This window comes from Alosa pseudoharengus, unplaced genomic scaffold (assembly GCF_046254945.1).
Source record: "Alosa pseudoharengus isolate Yale_2024_CS ecotype anadromous, Long Island Sound unplaced genomic scaffold, YU_APseudo_1.1 YU_APseudo_1.1_scf_2, whole genome shotgun sequence".
NCBI classification, from domain to species: domain Eukaryota; kingdom Metazoa; phylum Chordata; class Actinopteri; order Clupeiformes; family Clupeidae; genus Alosa; species Alosa pseudoharengus.
In genome coordinates, this window is record NW_027468663.1 from 34,318,391 (window position 1) to 34,342,357 (window position 23,967).

Consider the following 23,967-nt stretch of genomic DNA (forward strand, 5'->3'; position numbering starts at 1 on the left):
TGCAAATAGTCGTCAGCGAAAGAGGCAGAGAGAGATAAAAGAAGAAAAAGAAAATAGCACCCTGCCTGTTGCTGAGTCTTAGTATGACTCACTCTTCCTTCCTGTTTCTTGGAGGCGGGTGCTTTTTGTCAGCCTTATAAACCCACAGTTGTGGAATGTAAGTCTTTTTAATATTTTTTCTTCACAAAGTGAGGACAGCATGGGACTGGTGAAGTTCTGTTGGATCATGGATTGAGTCCTTAAGATGACTAACATCACTGGATATTTTTAAATCGGTTTTCTTCTTTTCATGGTAACTCTTTCATGCTTCTTCATTTGTTTTGTCTAGTCTTACCCTCCTCCCTTCTGTGGTCTGACTTGTTGGAGCCATATCCTGTGCAGTAATCCACTCCAGGGCTTCGGGCCAGCCTCAATAGTGTGCACTATTGTGTACGGCTGAAAAAAGGAGGGGGGAGAGAGAAGGAACCCTGGCCCTTTGTGTGGGAAGGACTCAGCAGGAAGGTGATTTTGCGATTACTTCAGCTTGCCAGCAGAGCAGGTTCTCTCAGATCCACATGCACACCACTGTCCAGTCTGCCAGCCACAGCCTCAGCTAGAACTACATATAGTGAGTGTGTGTGTGTAGGTGCTTGTGTATGTGTGTCAACGTGTGTGAGACTGAGTGTGTGTGAGTGTGCGCCAAGTGGCCAACAGCGTCGACGCCGGGCTTCTCCTTCTGATGATGAAGGCAGACGTCAGACTGGCCCATGAATATTGATGTGGAGGATAGTCTGTTTCATAGAAGAACAGGAGGAAGCAAGATGGCTGCCCTTTAGGATTTGTTAAAGAGGAGAGCCAGACGGTTTGCTGGAATTCTACAGAGTGGAGGGACGTAAACCGAGGTGAGAGTTCTTTTCTGTGTTTCTCCTTGTCTTGTCCTTCTTTTCCTCTGGCTTTAGAGTATTTTCAGCTAATGTAGGCTTAGCCCTTGCATGCTAATATCCTCTGTAGCACCGAGAGCTAACATAATAAGGAGGGGATATTAGATAAAGCTTCTCCAACATGGCTGACATTTTTTTCTTTTTTCAGCTAGTAGAAATAGAGAGATATCACAGTGATTTTAATCCTTTACCATGGTCCACTAGACAGTTCTTGGTCTAAGGGATTTTACTGCTATAAAAATGGTGACCTTTGAATAGCTGCTGGTTACCTTTCTTCAGGCTTTATCACCAAATACATCTGCTATTAATGGAACACTCAAGCCCCCAGCTGAAAATGTATCTTATCTCCTAAATGCCTCTTGTCCTTATTTGGATATCTGTGTTAGGAGTGATAAATTGAAGGTGTTTTTGGAAGGGAAACTATTTGTGCTGATTTTTTTTGTTCTTTTTTGGGTGGTGAGATATTTTAGTTAGACAATTATTTAATGTATCCAAGTTAACTCCATTAGTGTTTTTTAATAACGAATATACAGGTGATGGTTTCCTGCTTATGAGTGTGTATGGAGGGAATTTTGAGCAAGTGTTCTTTTGGGGGCAGTGGTGCTATAATGGCACTGAGCCTGTAGTGGAGTTGAGCGGGGGATAGTGTAGCTTCTGGCTTTGTGCATCTCGTGAATCAGCTTTCATTGCATTCACTGATGAATGACAAGCAGACACAAAGGCAAGCGTAGTCCAAGGAGAGGAGAGAAAAAAGAGAGAGAATTGTAGTGGTGGAAGACAACAAGGTCAGGAGCTTTAAAGGAAATGAAACCCAATCCCTGAGCACCATTAGCTGAGGAATTGGGAAGGGAATTTGGGAGCTTTTTTTTTTACAAATAAAAGAGAAATTCTTCTTACCACACATATTTATTATAGATGATGAAAGAATCCAAAATTAGATAGACACAAACAAACGAGATTCAAAAATGCAGAGTGCTGGAAGATACCTAGAATCCTTACAGTGTTTGAAGAAAATCATCATGTGGTTTAAGAAAAAAATGCTGGCTTTGCATTTTCCACTGTATGTGTATGTTCCACATCCATTCCATGCCTTTAAAGTTCACATTCCATGATCCGTTTCATGGGTCTGGAGAATATTTGCCTCTCTCTGGTAGTAGGCTCTGGACAAATTCCATACTTAGATGTGTGGGGGAGGGACCAAGTTCTTAACAGAGATTCAAAACTAAGAGAAAAGTTAAACAGTCACTGCCAGCAAACTTTCAAAGGTATTTACATTGCTATTTAATGTTAGCATTTGCCCAACTACACTGTTTAGTGCCTAAAGTTGCTGTTGCATCTGCATTTAAGACAGCAAAAAACCAAACCCATGTGTATTGGTAAATACAGAGAAGGGTGGTTTCTGGGGTGTTTGGCTTTGTGTTACTGCTCCTGATGAACTTTACATTTAACTATGGGGTGTGATAACTTTAATAAGAGCAGTAATAAAAGATTTACATTTGTGTGGGCTGGTTCTCACACATCACTCTAAACATGGTAAATTGTTTTTACAACCCCAGCCAAGACCTCTTGAACAAATGAATTGCAAATTAGCTTTCTCTGAAGCGTTTGAGTTCACTTACACTAACATTAGGATTAACATCATAATTACCCATTAGAATTTGACTGATGAAGGGCTCACCTTCTGCTCATCAGGGTTTGTGTATTTGACATGTGTATTCCCTCCTTGCACTTTCACAGTGGCAGTTTGATGTGCTAAAAAAGCTTACGCCTGCAGGGGGTTACAGCCATGAGTCTCTAACAAGGTGCTGTACACAAACCTCTGAGAGATGGGAGGTACAAATGTTAAGGTCTCTTTAATGAAGGAATCTGGTTAGATGTCAACCCTGCAAAAGCTACATACCCTGTAAAATCTCAATAACAAAAAAACTCAACATTATTGTTGTGTTGTTGTAATAATACATGCTATAAAGCATTTATCCAGCATGTGTTGCAACAAGAGGTTGCTGTTGAATAGGCTATTAACAGATGTGAATTTCCTCACCAAAGGAATACAGTTTAAGACCTAATCCAGCTGTTTGGAGAGCTGATAAAGAAATGGTAACGTTGATTGTTACCTGGTGCCCTCCCTTTAAGCAGAAACATTCCAGCAGAGCTGTGCAATCCACTGAAATGATCACTCTCTCACATGTATCTAGATCTAAAGCTCACTGCATTCATAGCAAAAAGTGAAGCAAAAACAAAGTATGGTCAAGTCACTGTCAAACTGCACTAAAAGCAGTTATTATCATTCACTGGCATTAATATATGAGTCACGTTGCCCAATCCAGAACAAGAGACCAAATTGAGTTAATCCATTAGAGTTTGTGGTTGTATGGTGCTGAGGCTTCCAGCATTCTGTGCTGAGAGCTCACTGTCAGGAGCCTTCTATGTAACAATGGCAGAGTGCTCCACCCAGCCCATGGCATGGCACTGTTTTGATATGGTAAGCATGGTCGGTAACTGCACCGTGTCAACATGGTTCCATACTCAAGCCCAGTGCAAGTGAGTCTGACATCAGGGCTGTTTTGACGGGGAGAGCACCATAGACTTGACCGGTTTTAGCTCACTTTGTGGAAGACGTGTTGATATTGTATAGATTCTGTGTGCGTACACTGGGTTCAGTAATGCATCATTTTCTGATTTGGTTAAACTAATGAGAATAGAAAGCAAAGATTTACTATTCACAACAAAGCTTAGACTGTTCTCAGATATCTCAGATTACTGACTCTGTCTTTGGGAATAGATTTAAGTCTATGTTTTTAAAGATTATGTTTTATATCTTTGCACAAGCAAGCAGCACCATGTCAAACAATTCACTGAAATATCTGAATTAACAGTGAAGAATTTACTACAGTGGTTGAATCAAATTAAAATACATTGGGTTGCATAATGTATGCACTTAAATCTAAAAAGTATTTTGTAGAACAACCCTTCCTAAATTGAAAGAATGTCTAGGCAGACTAATGATTCATTTTACTTTATGATAATTATTTCTCAAAACATCTTGTGTGGAAAAATGATTTTTCTCAGTACTAATACATTGTGCAACAACAAAAATGTGCTGTGCTCAACACTGCTATGTTGCTAGCTTGATATGCTTGATCCATGCATGGAAGTACAACAGATCTGAGGAGAGCTCAGTGGGGAGGTTTGCCTAATGGAGGAGAGTTGGATAAATCAGGTAGGCATGGACAGCTCTCATCAATCAGCACAGCCTGATAAACACAGCGTGGAGGAGACTGTGGGGGAGACTCCTCTCTAGTGTGGAGCCTCAAAAGTTCCCTCCACATTCCAGTCGATTCACCAACTATATCTGTTTTTGTAAGAATGTTCCACCACCACAGCATCCAACAACAATGCTGCCTGTTACAATGAGCCAGGCTGACCTTTGACTTCTGACGTCAGCTTAGTGCATCATATTTCTAGCCAGAGGCCATTCGGATCATGACATGGTGGAACAGGTTTAGAGCAGTTCAAAGAGCTTTAGCGTTTCCTAGTAACCAGCTGCTGGATCCCTGATTCCAAATAGAGAGATAGGTGGTATTGATCAGCCTGCTGCTGTTGCATTAATCTCTGCAGCAGGCACTGGGGATAGGCTCTGAGGAGCCATTTTATGTGCCTCCCTGTGTCTGTCCTCTCTTGGTTGTCCTAGTTGACTATGTGTCTGAAATTTAACTTCCATCTTGTTAATTTTACTACCGTGTTCATTTTGAAACAGCAGCACTTTCCATGTGGGGAAACCACAGACTGTTTGTGAGTGACATTGCACAATTCCTTTGTCTGATTAAGTAATCTGACAGCTTCCAGTTTATAATTGCTGACACTCCCCCAGTGTAGCCTTAATGATGTCCTCGCTGCGGAATCTAAAGGCAACCCCAGTGCTGGGCGTCTCCTGTTGGAGTGGTTCTTGGCACGCTGGCGTGTGTTGGCGGCGGCGTGTGTGTTGCGGCCAGGGTGGGAGCCCGGAGCCCCAAGCTGGACAGGAGCGTATCAGTGTCAGGGTTTACCTCAGGGGTGAGCCGGCAAGGGCACCACTCCGAGCTGTCTCCACGTGAGCGAGCGCACATGGCCGCTCTGTTTACAAACACTATCCTAGCATTCTGGCACGCTCGTTACGTAACCACCTCAGTGAGTAGCATCTCTGAAGCTATCTACCCGCCCGCTCTAGATGTGGGAACACCATCACCATCCTGTCATGGGAAGTGGAGAAGGGGTGGGGTGTGTGTGAGAGAGAGTGTGTGCCGAGTTAGGTGGGGGGCGGTGGAGTTGGGAGGTGTGGCGTTGCTGGCCAAGGTATCTAAAATATAGAATGTGTCCACGCCAGGAGCGGTGGCTCATGGAAAGGCCGTCTGTCTGACAGCAGCAGGGTCACCGGTTAGTGGAGGCCCAGACATGGCTGGATAAGGCAGTCTGCAATATGAAAACATTATCCAAGACTGAAATGTTGCTTTATTAACTTTGAGTTAAAAAGTTATTGATTGATTGATTATAAGGTGAATTTTCTTTTGATTGATAAATGGCAGATCGCACATGTCCTCTATTAACCCGTGATTTGTTCCTTATCAACATTTCCCTCTGACAAAAGTGTTCACTTCCCTTGTGGTCTTCTTCTGGAGGTAGACGTTCTTTTAAAAGGTGTTCATGTGATGTAAATGTGGTTTCCAAAAACTGTGTGGGTACATTACGCTTACCATGTGTGGAAATTCAAAGAAAAGGTTATCTAAACAGAAAACACGAATATCTAACTGGGTCACTTGTCTCACTCAGAAAAATTTATATGAACATTTGGCAGTTAGTATTGTAGATAGATACTCCTATCTCTCAGATATGGTTCTACCGATTTGGCAGTTATTTCTTGTAAGTATATATTTATGTCAAAATGACTTTTGTGTGTTGGTTTTGAAAGTGAAGGCAGACAGAGGGATATACCACATGTGCATGAGACACTTTGAAGGATTTTGCATACATATACTCTCAGTTCATTTCTTGTAGACAAATCATTGTTTCTACAGTTAACATTGATTGTGAGGTGGCTTGGCCAGATCTTACAGTCAAACCTTCAAAAGTCCTTTACTTTACGGTGTATCTTACATAAAATCAACAAGTTTGAAAGGGAAGCTGAAAGTACCCAATAGTCTTTGGAGGTAATGGGTGAAATGACTAATAAGCTTAGCCTGTGATTCAGAGCAGGGAAACTTCAAACCTATCCTCATCATGCATCAGTCATGTGATCCTCAGCAAGCTCCTCCCACCACCATGTGAGAGATTGGACTCTTGACAACTACAGCCAACTAAACACATTCAAATGTTTGCCCCGTCTAAAATGGCTGTCAAACAGACCAGGGAGGGTTGGGAGGGGGAGGGGGGTATTTAGGCCTTCTATTCACACCAACGAGAGTCAGCTGGCTATGAGTGTTATCCAAGACCGTAACCTTACCATAGTCTTTCAGTGACATCACTAGCTAGCTACTTCTGAAGGTCTCAAGCATACGCTCAATATTAGGTTTCCACTCAGGAATGTGAAGCCATGACAGCTGGCTAGTCTGGCTCATCCCCTTCCACTGACAGGTGTGTGTGTATGTGTGTTTGTGTGTGTTTGTTTTTGACAGTGTGCAGATGAACATATTTAGGATAATGTTTTTTTCAAATGACCTATTTTGATTCTGAATAAGTTGGTGTCAGTGTGGGCGCTAGCATATTCCCTGTGCTAAGATGTTGGAGTGACATGTGGAGTCCTGTCCTGACAGGTTTGCATTCCCTCAGCCCTGTCTATTGATCAAGTAATCTACCTTAATCTACCCACATGACAGCCCTATCCCTACACCTCTTGAAACAGTAGAGTCCAGTATCATTCTCAGCTTTTTATTAGAGTCATTCAACTCGCTGTTTGTGTTTCAGAAGTTGATTTGGTTGATTAATTCAACTGTGCTCTCCTACTGAATAGCAACAGCACTCACCTACATCATCACATCACATCACATCACAGCACTTACAGTGATGACTTGTATTTGTTGTTGCTTTTGGCCGGTGTGCCCTTCTCTTGGACGCCCTGACTCATGGTGAGACCATCCTTCACTCTGAGTGATGTGCAAGCCATAGCTTCCATAATAGGAGAAGACTTGCGTCACGTGCCTGCACTCATGGGAGAGGAAAAGACACCATAGCAACAGTCGTTGAGGTCAGGCTGCCTGGAAACCAATGAGAGCAAAGATATTGATACATTCCTTGCCAATATCAGATGCAGAACACATGACTGATTATCTTACCATCTACTGCATTTGAAAGACATCAAAGCTTTCCTAGCTATTCCTGTCACCCTACTCATATGGAATAGAGTTCAATCAGAGAATTAAGACTCTGTTTCAGGGAAGGAATTGCTTGCCATTAAATAGTTGCATCAACTGTATGTTTGCATTTATTTATTGGGGAGCTCTTTAAAACTGGAATCAGGTGCAGAAGAGTTGTCTGAAGAGAATGAATGGGGTAGCTGTTGGTGGATAAGGTTCCCAGCTTGCTGCTGTTTCATGGGTGCAGTGTTTAGATTTCCTCTCATGTGACTGACCCATGTTTACCACCAACTTCCTCTTCCTGTTTAAGTGAACGCTTTTCTGGGCTTGGATTTACACAAACTGAAATCAGACATTTAACCATGTCTTTCTGGAAGAAAAAGGGATCTTTTGGTTCTTACAATTGCAGATACTCAAAATAAAGCTATAAGCAAGTTTTTTATTTTGTCTTTAGTCTTCAAAAATCAGCCATTAGCTCACCATACACACTGAAAAGAGGCCAAAGCATTACCAATTAATTATATAGTATGTGGGATTTCCTCTTGACTATGGCTAACATTATATAATTTCTATAGAATAAAGAATACATCTGAGAGTAATAATGTTCATATTTTAAATGGGAGCCATATTGATCTGAGGTGATTCATTGTGTACAGCTCATGTGTGCTAAGGCTCACTCCAGTCAGCCATACTAGGTTAATGTTTGGAGCAGATGGCTGTGAAGCACTAATAAGGTGGTCGTCATGGCTACCGTGCACCCTGAAAGAAATTAACTTTGCACTGAGCACAGTTCATCAAGTTAGTCAGATATATTGACTGGTTTCCAGACAAAGGAATGGAGAGAGAGGGGAGAAGTGGAGTGTGCATTGTGGGGGTGGGGAATAGCTTTAGTGTCTCATGTGGTGATGTGTCGTGCATGCTCAGAAAGACCACCTCTTAATTAGATCCTCAGTGTGATGAAGGCTTTGCACACAAACATAAGTGCACAGACTGACAGCTGAATCTTTGGCTTCATACGGTCTTTTGGTCAGACTCTGCTATTGTTAGTTGATGGTGGTCTAATCCAAATCCAAACAATCCCCAGAAATGCCTATCTAAACAAGACAAATACAGCTCTGTGACTACTTTTTTCCTTTCTCGTTCTCTCTCACTATCTATTTGTCTGGGTTAACTGGTTCAGGGAGGTAAACCCCAGTTATACAGTTACACGACCTGATGTGAGGTAATAATCAACCACTACCCACCATCGCTGACCTCAGAGACCTCAGTAGAGGTGGGATCAGATACTGTCAGCACAGGGCAGCGCAGATGAATCAAAGACACTAACACTGCAGCACCCTTCAGACCACATCACAATGGTTGCCCAGCAAGGCAGCATAGTGGTGGTGGTGGTGGGCTCAGTCATGACAGCAGTCATGTGATATCAGCAGTTAGGTCCTGGAAAGAAAACCCTGTTTAAAACCAGTTCAGGTGATGTTTTTTTTGTTTAAAAACACTGACATGGAGGGGAAAGGGCCAACAAAAGATAGCAAGGCCTGGTTTGGGAAATAGCACCTTAAAGCTGAGGCCTCCTGTCGTTTTTAAAACAATAAACTGAGACAGTTTGTAGGCCATTGAGACATGTTGTGTTACTCATAGAAGCAGTAACCTGCTGTGCAACCCAGCTAACGTACAAATAATTCAGATGTCTTTTTATCTACCTGTAACCAGAAAATCTTACCATGCAAGATTTAAAAGCACGATATGGAGTCAGGTCTTTGACATCATATGACTGACTGGGAAAAGCTGTCAGACTGGTTATCAATGAGCACCCTGGCAGCTGAACAGAGGCTCAGTGCAAGTCCTCATTGAACTCCTAAAACCCTCATCTGGGCTGTTTTTACTTCTCCTATATTAAAGCTCATGGAAACCAGACATCACATGCCATTTTGTATCTCTTTCTCTGGGCCACTTTGGTGGCAACAACTGCTAATTCATTTTGGGTTGCACTGACTGAAGCGGGGCCCTTTCGTCTCCAAGCAAAACCACACAAAGTAGATTTCCTTGCTGTTGAGTCCATGTCAAAGCTAGGTTATGGGAGGCACACACTGACTGATGTTCATTACCATTACTCCATGCTCTGAGCAACACAAAGGACTTCAATGCGATCGGTACCACACAGCCACATCTGCCTCCTATTACCAACAAAGAACAATGAGGGCTGGTCTGGGCCCCACTCTGTTTCGAGGGGCTTCTCCAGGGGTGAAATTACAAACAGAAGTGTATATCCACCCCGGTTTGAGGTAATCTATTAATCTAGTCTCCAGATTTCTGGCCTCCACGAGAACACAAAGAGGATTTAGAATGGCATTACCATGTGTGTTGATGTCATTAGGGACATGCCCAGGGCACCGTTTCATACTGTACAAGGAAAGACAGGAGAGGAGAGATTATCAGCACACAACTTACAGTTGTCCATATATCTCCCGTGGAGAGGGGTGTACAGTTGCAGGGAATTTGAAAAGTAAATTTAAAAGAATACAGATATGTAGACAGAAATTGTACACAATATAGGTAGGTGTGTTTAACCTGGTATTTTGAGTTCTGGGATACCAGAAAGCTATTTTGAAGAAGTCTGCTGTCCTTACAGCATTGAAATAATTCTGAAATAATTTCAAAAAATTATTAGAAATTTGATTTTCCCCTGTTCTGAATGTTTCCCCATATAATAGTTATATGTAATAGTTGCATATGATAGTTGGTCAGTGTTATTGGTAATGTATCTTTCAAGAGCTCTGTCATCACCTTAGTCCTCCTCATTCAAGACCTTTGTAGAACAATACTCTGAGTGAATAACTGTTTTACCCCAATGGCCTAAAACACCTTCTTGTAAACTTATAACTGGGAATACCCAGTTAAAAGCACATATAGGTTGAAAACCTCACAGACCATATGGTGGTTTGAGACAAACACCAATTAGTTCCAGAGGGGGAACTTTCCCTTTCTCTCCATTGATATGCAGATCACATCGTTTGGGTTACAACAGAAAAAGGTGAAATGTTGTGGACGGAAGGACAATGCCAGACCAACAAAAGATAGGCATCAGCTCGAGCAGTGGAGAGTGTGGCCAGAGGCAGCCCCAGGCAAGCTGGCAGCAGCAGGATGCAACTGTTGTCTGTTAGGGCTGGTGTGGCATGTGTGGCTGGTGTGTGCTGTTGCCGAAGCAGCTGTTTGGGTCTCTGCTGTTGTTTACAGTTCGGCTGAATGAGCTTGGATGGAATGAGAGTAAATGTGTGGTCTTAGCAATAGTAAATATTTTTTCATGGCCACTGACAGCAAATCCCCAAGTCACCTATTATATCCCTCCAGCACATACCGGTACTCGAAGCAACAATGTATTTGCTTTTACTGAGGGTAAGATTGAGGGCAACACTGTAAAAATTAGTATATAGTGTATAGTAGACATTTGACTGTGAGGTACTCTCAACATTATTGTTTTTTGCAATGCTTTGGGCTGCATAAGTTTGTCTACAATGATCATTACGCAACATTTTCACTTACACTTACCACATTAACTTTCGCAGTTTTCTGTAATGCACTGCAGCTGCCCAGTTATACCTCCTCTCACCTCACAAAGACACATGTCTATTACAATTCTCTCCCACAGCCTGCCAAGCCTCTCTCATCTAAAGCCTCTTGGCACGGCAGGCAATGTGGAGGAAAACTGCATGCAAATATGCCTCAGAAGTAACAGCCCCCACCAGCAGACACAGAAGCCTTTTTGTTGGGAGCCCAAAAGGCGTATTTGTCACATGTTGGGAGTGCTGTGTGCCATGGTTAGCCATATGAGGTACTTTATAACCGTCCCCAGCACATGTGACACATATTACAAATGTGAGGTGAGGAACAAAACGACATGTGTACTCCTCTCAACAGATCTTCCATGGGTGGCAATCTCCACAGCCAACACTGGCGAATACTCTCTATATTACGCTCATTCAACGTTTTGCATTTACTGGTATGTTTAAATTAAATACATTGTGTCTCCACTGAAATGCTTTCGGGATTGCTACTACAACCAATCAGTAGTTTCATACTGTGCTTAATGTTTCCCCTAGTCACTACTGTTCTTGGACATGTGATATTTACCTTGAGCAATGTGATTACACAGGAGGCAAAGATACTATACTGTAGATACTCTGCTTGAGTTTGCATAGTTTGCCAACCGAAGACCCAGTGGTGTAGTCTAGTTAGCTGTAGTGGGTATACTGTGATGTAGTCTAGTTAGCTGTAGTGGGTATACTTTGATCAACCCCAAATGTTAATACGTATCCTTGCCTATTTTTAGTGGGTATACTGAGATGTCAATGCTTTTTAAGTGGGTATACTGCATAGTCCTGTGTATCACGCAGACTACACCACTGTGAAGACCTAAACTCAGGGTGCACTCGGTACACCTGATGAAGGCACCACTTGTTTACTACAGCCCGGTGAATGACAGTTTGGAGCCTTCAGTAATGCAGGCGGAATGGGAGCCAGGGGCAGAGCGCAGCTCTATATTTGTGTGAGGGATTTAAAGTGCTGTAGCATGCCAGTCATCTGACCCAATTACACAGAGGAAGGGAGCCGAGGATGAGGTTTCACTCAGATGCAAGAAGCAGGCGTTTAGGTGTTTGCGCACTAGACTGACTTTTTTGCAGTCCCTTGAACCTTTTGAGAAACTACCACTTTAACCATTCTAGCTTCCTTGGGGTGGGGACTTTTCCCTGCACATAGGAACCATGACTAATGTACTTACATGTTTATTGGTCAAGCACAAGAGCCAACTTAGCCAATTCAGTAGAAGCGCCATTTTTTAAAAGTCCATGGAAAATCATTCAACTTATGTTTAAATTTGCTTAACATACACACTGCATGAGGAAGCTGCAGAGGCTGACTACTGTCACGCAATAAATGCCTTCTGGGCACATAAGAAGAATACAGATGAAAAAAGCAATGCTGATCTGCCGGTTACCCTAACGTCAATTACCTACCTATAAAAATGTATTCAACCTGGACAGACACACAAAGGCTATATTTTCCAGCAAAATAGGGTAGGCTATGTATATTAACATTATTCACAGCATATTTATTGTCCCTTAGTTTAGTTGTCTGTTTCATTACTTTATGTTGATGTTAGAAATAGGCTGCTACTGTACCATGATGTCAGTTAGATGGTAAATTAATATGCCTGGTAAAATCACTGATAGATTTATTTGCTGTTATCACCCGGACATCAGGCTACATTTCCCTTTGTAACAGGGTAGTGATGGTGTGAATGTAAACCAGAAAACAGCCCTTTAAAAACTGTGTAGGGTGTTCTTAGAATCTTTAAAAAACGTCTACTTGTTACAACATTCGCTATTGGCAACCAGTGAATGTAAAACCAGCTAAATGAATGTTACTGTTGCAGGGTTATGTACTGCATGACTTCTGATGCTGTTCTAATCCATTAATCCAGTCAAGTACAGTGCCTTGCAATGCTGCCCTCAGTCATTCATTTCATCTTGTGCAATGTGATAGGTTAACTGAGTAAAACATATTAGGATTTTGTTGAATATGTTCAATTCATCAATTTTGGCACTGAAATAATGAAGTGGCTAATTGTGTGCAGAGGAAACCATCGGAAACAAAACAGTCATTCAGTTTTCTAACACAACTGAGGAAATACTTTCAACTACAACCCGTTTTCCCAGGCATTTTTGAAATGGCCCAGGGCTGGCCACTGAGCATTGCAATCACATGTAACAAGACCTGTATATAAGAGCATTTTGTGACCTTCTGAAGTTCTATTGACTGTTTCAACTGACTGTTGTCTCAAAAATGCAGTATAAGGAAAACAACAGCTGAGCAGCAGCACAGCAAATTTGTTCAATGTGTTAGCAGTTACTCATGCTAACCAACATTTCTTGAAGTTTGGCCTCAATCATGGAGATGAAATTGGGGAAACAGTAAAACATAAAACCCACACTAAAGACAAAAACTACCTTCACAGCTTTTATGGGCTGGATTTAGAATCAGACAGACCTGTGATCTCGACTCAACAAAGGAAGTGTTTTTCTTAAAAAAAAAAAAAAAAAAAGAAATTTACTGCCACTCGTTTCTTCAAGTGTGTTTCCCTGTGCTTATCATCTCTGAGGAACACGCTTATGGGGCTATTAGGTGTAGAAAGAGGAAGCACACACTCGAGATAATGCTTTATTTTTGGAGGAAAAGAAAGAAACGGTGGCTGCCGTGTGATTTACGAGGTCTCCCGTATCTCTCCTGGACGTGTCTGTTGGGGCTGACCCTCGCCACCCGGGCCTGAACCTGAGAGTCCACAGCCACGGGCCTCACAGCTGTCGTTATCAGTGAATGTCACGTACGGCTGCCAAGTCTCGCCATAACGACCCTCTCTCTCCCTCTCTCTCAACAGCCCTATTTCTGATCATGGTTTGACAGCAACGCAGTGTGTTTTGACATTCATTGTACCTGTATGCTATCCTCTAATTTGTTTCAAGAGATGCTGAGGAATCAGCACTTCCCAATTTACTTCTGTGCAGCAGCAAAAATGGCAAAGCCAAAGCAGTAGTCACTCAGGAGGCATTTAAGTTTGGGCGTGTAAGATCGGGTCCTCCCAAGGATTACCACAACATAGACACCACAACAACCAGACAAAAATGCAGTCTTGCCCCATATCTTTGTCTTTATTTACATGGCCCACCAACTGGTTGCCTGATTCCACTACAGCCGCCAGCATGTGGTGAAGTTCTTATTTGGCACCGGGCTGCACATTGTCAAACCCCAATAACCCTCCGTCTGTCCCACCCCTGCCCTGGGGCCGAGGAGCCAGTAACCCACGGAGTAGCTATAAATACCGGTTAAAACATAGTCTCAAAGGCCGTAGCAGTGCCCGGCCTGTCAAGCCTCTTCAAGCACTGGACAGAGCAGTTTACAGGTGTGCAAAAATAAATGTCCAGACAGACCCTTTTTCCCTCTGAACTGCAACAGGAAAAGGGCTGTGGCACTCCAGAGACTAGGAAAAGTAGAGGGGCTGGGTGGATAATTACAGGCCGTGACAGAGTGTCACATCAGGGAGAAAAAGAGGGAAGACAGGATAGACAACACAACACACTGAGAGCAAACCACACCTCAAAACAGTCATGGCATTGCACGCCACATGTAAATGACAAAGAATGTGAAAAGGCAATACAAGTCAGATGGAAAATAAATCAAAGAAAACATGCAGATAAATCAATGCTATGCTACACAAATATCTGTTTTTTAGTTAGTTAATGTGCAGTTCCTTAGCTACAGCAAAGGAACTTGGAGCTTAAAAAATTATTTTTAATTAACTGTACACAGGATGCAGTCCTATTGTTTCAGGGTTGTTGTAGTCAACATGAGTATTTTTGTTTTGTGCGAGTGTGTGTGAGTCTGTGTGTATGTGTGTGTGTGTGTGAGTGCTCAGAGCTCAGCTGGGATCTCTGGCTTTGTTATCCTCAGCTCTCAGAGATTTTTTTTTTTGTTTTCGGAGTGGGTGTATCCAACTGTGACAAGCTGCTTGGCTGTCCCGGGCTGGCTGCAAAATCTGGAGTGTCGCTCCAGAGTGGATTGGCTCCAGGGCCAAGTGGAATAACCCATCACAAAGAGTTTTAGCCAATCTTCAGAGCTGACACAATTTACAGTTAAAACTGTCTACTGGTGTACATCTGTTTCCAACATCTGGACATTTTTCCAAAAGAGTTATTTTAAGTAGTTTTAGTATTTTACATTGAAATAGTACACTGGTTTCAAATAGAAGTCACACAGAGAAATCAACTTTTTTTCATTCTATGTGACTTGTGACATTCTTCTCATGGTGGTTCAGGTCAAATGAAATGGTTTCCCCCCCCCAGAGCCAACAAAGGGGCCATGTCACCTCTCATTAGCGGAGCCTGAAAGACGGGGGACACCCACTGTACCCTGCGCCACCACCAGGGTTGGCAGCAGCCGAGAGGAGGTGATCCCAGTGCTGCTGGGCCTGGTGGAGAGGCGTCATCAAGAGCGCATGATAATACAGTTGGAGTGGAACCAATGTGTTGGTTCTGCTTTATTAATCTCACATGCACCCCTCACATGCACCCCTCACATGCACCCCTTGTGTATCTATTCTAACCCTTAAAGGTGTAGGTTTTTGAACATTCTAAGTTCCGCAACAATTGAAGGTTCTAAAATTCTATGTTGAATTCAATGAACCCAGATATTCTTTAGAACGTTAATTTCTCAACATTCCCGTCACACTGGTGTGACGGTACTCCTTTAAGGGCTAAGGCACTAGGCTCAGTCTCAATTATAAGCCTGGCAGGAATTAGAGGTATAAACAAATGTCTTCTTAGTTTTGTAGCTTCTATATTGTTAAGACACATTCTGTTTACTAATCTGATATCATTTTAAAAGGCTAACTGAGAAAACATTGGAGAACCCTTTTGCAATTATGTAAGCACATAATGTAATCTGAAAACTGCTGTCCTGATTAAAAAAAAACATTGCAACTGATCTCAGCTGATATTCTGTCTATAATGAATGGAAATTTCTAAGTGACCCCAAACTTTTGAACGGCAGTGTATGTAAACAAACATAAACCATTCTGTTTTCCATTATTTTAGACTTAGCCTTATTAGTTTATGAAAGTACTGGTCACCTCTGACAGACACAGGACAGACAGCTAGAGACCTGATTTGTTGGAAATGTGTTGATGCATTTTTTAAACAGTGCTGTGCCATCTTGTTGCCATGGCTATGTTTTGATCGAGGTTACATTCCAGCTGGCCATTTCAGGCTTGGCTGGAAGAGCTGTCACTGAGGAACCCATTTCCAAACAGAGTCTGGTGGCTTGGCTCGTTAGTGGAAGATTTAGCACTTTAACACCAGGGGCGGTGTATGGCAGCAGTCCTGCACAGGATGACAGGCGGGGGGACATTGTTAACTTGCCTGCCTGCACCACGGGCCCTGATGCCTGAGTGCTAACTGTGTTTCTCAGATGTCATTTTACAGTCTGAACAAAAATGGCAATTCTAAAAAAAACAGCAATGGTTAGGGATGTGAGAGCAAGAATGGCTTCATTTCTTTACTTTGAAATGTTTCCCCTTTTTTATGAAAGTCATAACAAGACATGTTGAATGGTTACGACACTTTCTGTGAGTGAAGTCAGAGTTTTGTCCATATTAAAGGTGCTCTAAGCGATGTTACTCGGTTTCTAAGCTAAACATTTTTTTGTCCCATACAGCAAACATCACCTCACCATCCACTAGCTGCCTGTGCCCTGAATACACTGTAATACAACGCAGTCTCTTTGGACAGCCCAGGCTCCAAAACATGGTTCCAAAACAAACTTGGTCCAGCCTGGACCATAAAAACATAACAAACTGACAAGTTGCGCATTTAGGAGAGTTTCAATTGCACGGGAGGGAGGGGGAGGGAGTAGCGAGCTAGCTCTCTGTTTTGTTTAAATATCAACAGAAGTGACATTACCCAACATCGCTTAGAGCACATTTAAGTTAGATCAGCAGGTGCTACTTCAAGCTCCCCTTCCAATCAGACACCTGGAATAAATTTGCTGAAGATCTGTTCTATATTAGCTTTCCTGTGCACTCAGTAAACTCCTTTGGTATATGGTTCTGCATAAACTCCAACTCCTTTTGACAGTTGATCCTTCATCTTTAAATCCTTTCCATCTTGTGTACCTTGCCCTATACATAAGACGGCCTTAATTGAAGGTCACTTACAGGCTTTTTTGTTTTCTTTGAGTGATTCTTGTGTCCCGTATGTAGACCTGACGTGTGCAATGTAACAGCTGCAGTTTTGAAGGTGACAGTTCCTCTCCTATGATCATGAGCAAATGTAATCGACTCCAGATGTCATAATCAGCTCCAATGACGGAGCATCACGCTGCCAAATGAAACATACTATGCTAGCCCAGCTACCTCAACTCTTTCCAGCCATACTGTCCATTTATTACCTTTTTTTCTTTTTCTTTTTACTGCACTCCACAGCTCCTATAGATCGCTCAGTGCTAGTTCAAGGCGAGGGGGGGAGGGCTGCAGAGGTTTTCGTGGGAATTGAAATCTGGCTTCAATTATGCTTTCAAAGGTTGGGGACTATGTTTTTCTTATCTCTCCATGGCTGCACAGTGGTTGTGTTCTATGGCCCTGTGCAGGAGAGGACATGATATATGTGCCAGTCAAATAAATAGTGCTGAGCACAGATTTCAAGGGGTGTATGTGCTGATTTGTGCATGGCTGATTTAGGATCATAAATATATTCTGGTGGATGGGATCTGCTAGTAGAAGAGTATTTGTGCTTTAATTATGTTTTCTGAGTGATCCCCTCAAAGCATCTAGTTGGACTGTGATGAGCCCACCTTAGCACTTCGACACACTAGCACATTTCTTAACCTGTTAGATCGATTTATTTTAATGATGAGGCAAGACATCCAACTAGGTGTGTTAGCATTGGGAATGCATTCCTGGGATTTTGGAATAAATGGACCGTTGCACAATGGAAAAAGTTTTCAATATGAGTGACAGTAGACTGTGTGGAAGCCGGTCATAAGGCTACTTGGGTTATGGCTGGAGAGTGTCTCCCCATATCCCCCTTTATGTGGAGGCTGCCATCACATACGAGAGCACCACACAGAAAGCTGTGTTCCCAAGTCCCATAAATCCCAACCACGGGATGACAGTGTTGCTCCACCTTAATGGCGCTGTCAGCAAACATTAGTGGCTCTGTCCATCCGAAGGCTATGTGAGTCACTGGGATATTTTACAGGAATCTGCCTCTTCTTGGGCATGGCTCCGCCCTGTTGCGTCTGCAGAGAGACATCGCATAATTATGATGGATTAGACTGCGGCTGGGTCTGGGGTCTGCACGCTGTAATTGTTTCACAGATGCTGCGGATGTGACATACATTAATAATCACAGCCTGGCAGTTAGAAATCAATGCCATCACAGAATTCTATATCTGCTCCTGGCAATGGGGGAGGGGAGCAGAGAGAGAGAGAGAGAGGCACGCACAGATGAAGATGGGGAAAGACACTGTTTGGGCTTCTACTGAAATGTCAATCCGTATCTGTATGGTCAGTTATCTTGAACTGCAGCTCATGCATTTTAATCTGCTATAAGTTTTTAAAATTCAGATGGTGAGTAGTAGATTGGTGCAGTCCTAGTAATATTACAGAATAAATCGCAATGTACACACACAAACGAATCACAATATGCTATAACATGGCAATAAAAACCTTTCTACCATTGAAAGTGACTAAGAATTCCCAGTTTACACACTTTGTTGACAGGGCTATGCCACCGTCACTCATCTTTTTAAGCCTTTTTTAACAGGCTTAATGGTAATGCCATCAGTTTCACACAGACCTCCTGTGTCTGCTGTCTAAGTTGATTATCACTATGCCCTATTGGACAGCACAGACTTGTAGAGCAAGCCATTTTCAGCTCTAAGTCATAATGAACATCACACATTTGTCCAGATCAAAAGACTATTAGGTCAGTAACACCAATATCAGCATCAACCACTTGGCCTGAGAATTCTGAACTTTCTGAGGTTTGCATTGTTGTCAGAGATCGTTTTCCCTGCAGCGTAACCATAACGGAACTATAACAGTGCGCCTTGCCTGTACTAATGAGTGATTCAGCCTCCCCCACCCCCTGCCATGCAAGCAAGCAGAATTATTCATGGGGTGGGATTACAATAGGGGGTGGAAGGTGTGGAATATCACAGCATAACAGCTGATGTGCTGCAGAGTCCCACCGCCATATCTACCATCTGTAAACACTGCTGCAGACAGAAATGAATTTGATATATGGAAGGTAAGACCTCAGATGCATGCAGTATTCGTTTCTGTCCATTATTCTTAGAGGTGCAGGAAAGTCTTGAGTCTAGAATGTCTCCCTGTCAGATTATTCGAAAGTAGTGAAAATTCAGAGAAAGGAAAACTGCCTCAGACAAAAGCGAGTTGAAACCCAAGCTTTATCCGCTGCTTTGTAACTCCTTCAATTTAAACTCTTGGCCCCCTGGAGACTTGCCGGTTAACGGGAATGAGGTCAGTGTCTAGCCAGATCCAGACATGGGCCTTTGTTTTGAGCATCTGCCTCAAAAGGAGCTCAGGGCCCGCTGGTATGCTGGCGAACAAAGGGCTGGCCCTCCCTCTGTAAACACCACGTTGCCCGTGAGCTGTGGCACACACCGACAGCTGCTCAGGTTCACCCGTGTGCTGCTGGAAATGTTGAGCATTCCAAGAATGCTGCCAGGCCATTTTTCCTTACTTTTTTTTCTTAATCAAGTCCATCATTGCTAATGATCCTATGTGTCTTCTATAAGAAGATACTGGAAGATAACAATCTGGAAAATGTTGATGTTTCAATTAGCCATACTGTACAATCTATGTAGCCATACTGTACAACAATATAGTATAGAAGATCCATTTATCCTATTCAAAAGTGAAACATTTGTTATTGTTTTTTAATAAGATAAATGCTAGATTTGCAAATACAAAATTTTTACAAGGACATTTTTTAGGCTTCATTTTTTTTTATTCAGATAGGATAAGGAAGAGTGTTAGGGAAGTGAGTAGGAGAGACATGGGGTGGGATCTAGAATCGGATTTGAACCATTTGAATCATGAGTCCCCATGGGCATTTGGACCTAAATGTGGTATGGATGCTGCAGCCACTTGCGCCACAGCGCCCCCTAAAAAACAATACTTTTATGTACTGCAACACAGTTACATGTTACAGTATGTTAAATTAAGTCTATAGCAAATGTTGGCTGCAAATTTGACATAATACCCCCACATCAGAAATGTCCAAGATGGGCAGGGCAAGGCTTCTGTGTGAATGCTGGTGCTATTCTGTGTGATTTACAAAAAAGCCTAATCATTGTTCTCCCATGATATTTTCATATCATGACCTTGTGAATTACTGCAAAATTAATATTTCAAATCTATGCACATACATATGTAACATACCTGTCTACTATACCATATTCAGTTCACAAATAATCAATATATTTATATTTTGTGTTCCCTTTTCTCAGGACGCAGAGAGGGCAGCCTCGTGGATGGACTCAGAGCAGACCAGATGGAAACAGAAAAGGCCAGTCATGCGACGGAAGAAAGTCTAAGTAGAGCACCATTTGGCGTTACACACCCACAGACAGAAAAACTGATCAGCCAGCTGCAGAATGGTAGCCCCTCGCCTGAAGCTGGCTCCCCACACCAACTCAATGGGGACGCCTGGGGCCATTTCAAGCCCAGCAACGGCAGCAGCCTGGGAGCCAACCCAATGAAGAGACATCGGGAGAACTGTTCCAGCCCTGCAAGCATGCAGGGCCTATTTGACCAGGCGGGAGTGTACGGCGTGAATGGAGAGATGAAGCACAGTCTGAGCGAGCAAGCGCAGCTTGGGCCCCAGCAGCCCAAGAGGCCACGAGTGAACGGCAACAAGGAGCTGACAGCATGGGAGAGGACAGAGTCTGGTGGAGCCGAGGACAGGCTGGATGGATTTCCAGAGCTGACCAAGCTGCCACCACCGCAGTCAGGTGACTACGAGTGTGACAATGCTGTGCAGGATGGTAAACTGGACAGCAAAAGAAATTTTAACCTCACCAACGGGGACATTTTCTCACTTTCAAGGAGTAAATCGGTGTCTATTTCTAATGGTGCTACAGAGACCCAACCCTCCATGGTGGGCTCACCCGGTGACCTCTTAGAAAAAACTCTCTCTCAGTATTACCCTCAGCAGGTGTCTATTGCCCCGCAGACTGGCCAGTCACAGGCAGACAGAGAAGTCTGCTCTGCTGTCATTAGTGAGAGGCCTGAACAGAACACACAGGCACCTTCTCTCACCTCAGGTTACCCCATTTCATCCCAGATGCCTGCCTCTGAACAGCAGGCTAGGATCTCCCCAGAGCTGGGCAATGGTGGCTTTAACACCCAGTTCATGAACGGATTCTCCAGCAACTTTAGAGGGGAGCACCACCAGCATCCTCAGAAGCAGCAGCAGCAGCAGCAACACCCTCTACCAGAGATCCCTGACCTAGAACAACCTCACAGTCTGGACCAGGCACCTGGAATGGTTCCACCACAACGGGTCAGCCCTGGCTCTCAGGCCCAAAATGGCTCTGAGTGCTTCCACAGTAACCCAGAGGGCCCCAGCATTTTCTCAAAACCAAATGCAGAGTTCAACCAGGGCCCCTACCTCCCCTCGTTAGACTCAAGTACTCCTCTTCACACAAACAAGGGCAGTGGATTTGGGCCCTTTAGTAGCTCAGCGAGGCCCCCAAGCACTCCTGAAGGCCAGCTGCACATGCAGTATGGTGCCCAGCAGCAGCAGAAGCAGCAGCAGCAGCCTGGCCTCCCTGGCCTAGCTGAGCATTCCACCCTGCAGGGCGCTCCTGGCCAGTCCCATCCAACAATCCCCTCCCTACGGACGAGTGCAGACAGGGAGCCAGAGTCTCAGGCTGGTTCGACACCAATGCAGGGTCAATGTGGCACACTTGAAAGTGAGCGGTCACTGACCCACACACAGGAAATGTCACAGAGAGCCGAGGCCTGTTCCCAGATGGGATGGATTGACTTAAACTCCCAAGCCACTACACAGTCCCCTAGCATGCCATCCATGTGGGGTGGCTTCCCCCCTCAATCCCCAGTGGACCAGCAGCCACCACCTGCTCAGCAGACCCAGGGGCAATCACATGACCCCAGCTCCACACAGGGCTTCCTACCACAGGGCTTTAATCAGCCTGGCTACCAGAAGCAGCAACAGGACTGTCAAACACATGACTGGCAGCAAAGGGGCTCTAAACCCTCACCCACTGGGCCTCTGCCAGGGCCACCCAAACTTCAGCACATGCCCCAGCAGTGTAGTGTACCACCACAGCAGGCAGACAACCAGTTTTGCGCTCAGCAAGAGCACTTATGCAAAGACCAAGACCTTGAGCAGATACTGTCACCCAATTTCATGCCCTCTCACCAGCAACCATTGCTCCCTCCCCACTCTCAGCATGAGGGTCACCAGGTGACTAACGCACTTCAGCGCCAGTGCTCTCAGGATAGCACCTCGAACATTACATCCCAGCCATCAGACCCATCACAGGGCCCCATGGACCCCGAGCTCTTAAACCGCCTCAAGATGGAAAGCTACATGAGGTCAGAGAAGCAACAACAGCAACTGATGTCTCCAACATACAGGGCTCAACCAGGGCCATCTCCGCAACCCATGTCCAGCCCATCTCACAGACCCAAATCTCAGCCTTCACAAAACGACCAGGCCATGTTTGGGTTTGGCAGTGCAGAGGGGCCTGGTATGAAGGATAACTTCAAATTCAACAAAGCAACGGAGATGCAAAAGCAGCAGCAGCTACAGCAGCAGTATAGCCCAGGTCCCAGTGCTCAGAAGCAATATCCTCAGCAGCAAACTCACAGTCACAACAGGATGCCAAACCACATGGACTTCCCCTCAACTCGGATGCCGCCACCTTCACCACAACAGGCGCCTGGCCAAATGTACCCCAAACTGGAACACCCAGAGGCCTGTGCCCAGTATCAGCGTGACGCCCTGCCCAGCCCTGGGCCACAAGGGGATTTTCAGAGGCATGCTGCTCTGCGGATGCACCTTCTTCAGAAGCAGGAGAGGCATGCTGTCCCACAGTGTCCTAATGACCTCCGCCATGGCCTGCCAGCCATCAAGCAGGAGAATGGCCTGAGATTTGAGGCCCCTCACATGCCGCCTCAGCAGGGCAGGGAGCTGCTACCAAACGGTGGAGGGCCAGTGATGGTGAAGCAGGAGCGGCCATCCTCCACCTGTGAGCAGAGCCAGCAGCAGCGGAGCATCCTGGCCACCATGGAGCAGCAGCTCCGTCAGTACCAGCTCTCGCCCGTGTTTGAAAAGAAGTCACTAGTGGTCAAATCGCCAAATAAAGTAAAGGTAGAGATGTCAGGCGGGGTGACTGTGCTCTCAACAAATGTTGGCACATGCGGTGGTGAGGACAGGAAGCCACCTGAAGTGAAAAGAGAGCCTGGGCTACAAAGCTTTTTGGAGTCACCCATGAAGCTGTTGGATACACCCATAAAGAACCTCCTGGACACTCCTGTGAAGACACAGTATGAGATTCCACCCTGCCACTGCCTTGGTGAGACCATTACCACTGTTCTATTCAATCACACAGTCACTGCAGTCACATACCAAACTAGCAGTCTAGTCATCTAAACCCATCAGTCTAGTTTGAACTCACTTGTTGATAAAAATAGATTGTTTTATGATATCATCTTGGCAATTACATTGTTATTATTGCCAAATCTCTCCAGAGCAAATCAGTGAGAAGGATGAAGGCCCATATTATACTCATCTTGGGGCAGCTCCCAATATCGCTGGCATCCGTGAAATGATGGAAAAGAGGTACGCCTTTCATTTAGCTTGAACTGCTCAAAACCATAATTCTCACCGTTTCTTTCAGTCTCTAGTCTCTACAGTCGAATCTGTACTTACTTGTTCTACTTACTGTCCACAGATCTGGTTTTACTGGCAGCGCCATAAGGATTGAAAAGGTTGTGTATACAGGCAAGGAAGGCAAGAGTACACAAGGGTGCCCTATTGCCAAATGGGTAGGTCGAATTAACTTTATGAATAATGTGTTCATTGTTAATATCACCTATAAAACTATAGGAAATGTAA

The 23,967-nt window shown here is 44.1% G+C and overlaps 1 protein-coding gene across 1 annotated transcript in view; it reads left to right on the top strand.

Annotated features, from left to right (window-relative positions):
- Positions 1–212: 212 nt before the first annotated feature.
- Positions 213–23,967, top strand: part of tet2 (tet methylcytosine dioxygenase 2) — a 32,749-nt gene continuing 8,994 nt past the window's right edge. Inside the window, exons 1-4 of the mRNA XM_076294738.1 lie at positions 213–881; positions 20,330–23,425; positions 23,601–23,691; positions 23,804–23,897. Coding sequence (XP_076150853.1) covers positions 20,374–23,425; positions 23,601–23,691; positions 23,804–23,897 — 3,237 coding nt within the window. The 5' untranslated portion in view covers positions 213–881; positions 20,330–20,373. The remainder of the gene's footprint in view (positions 882–20,329; positions 23,426–23,600; positions 23,692–23,803; positions 23,898–23,967) is intronic.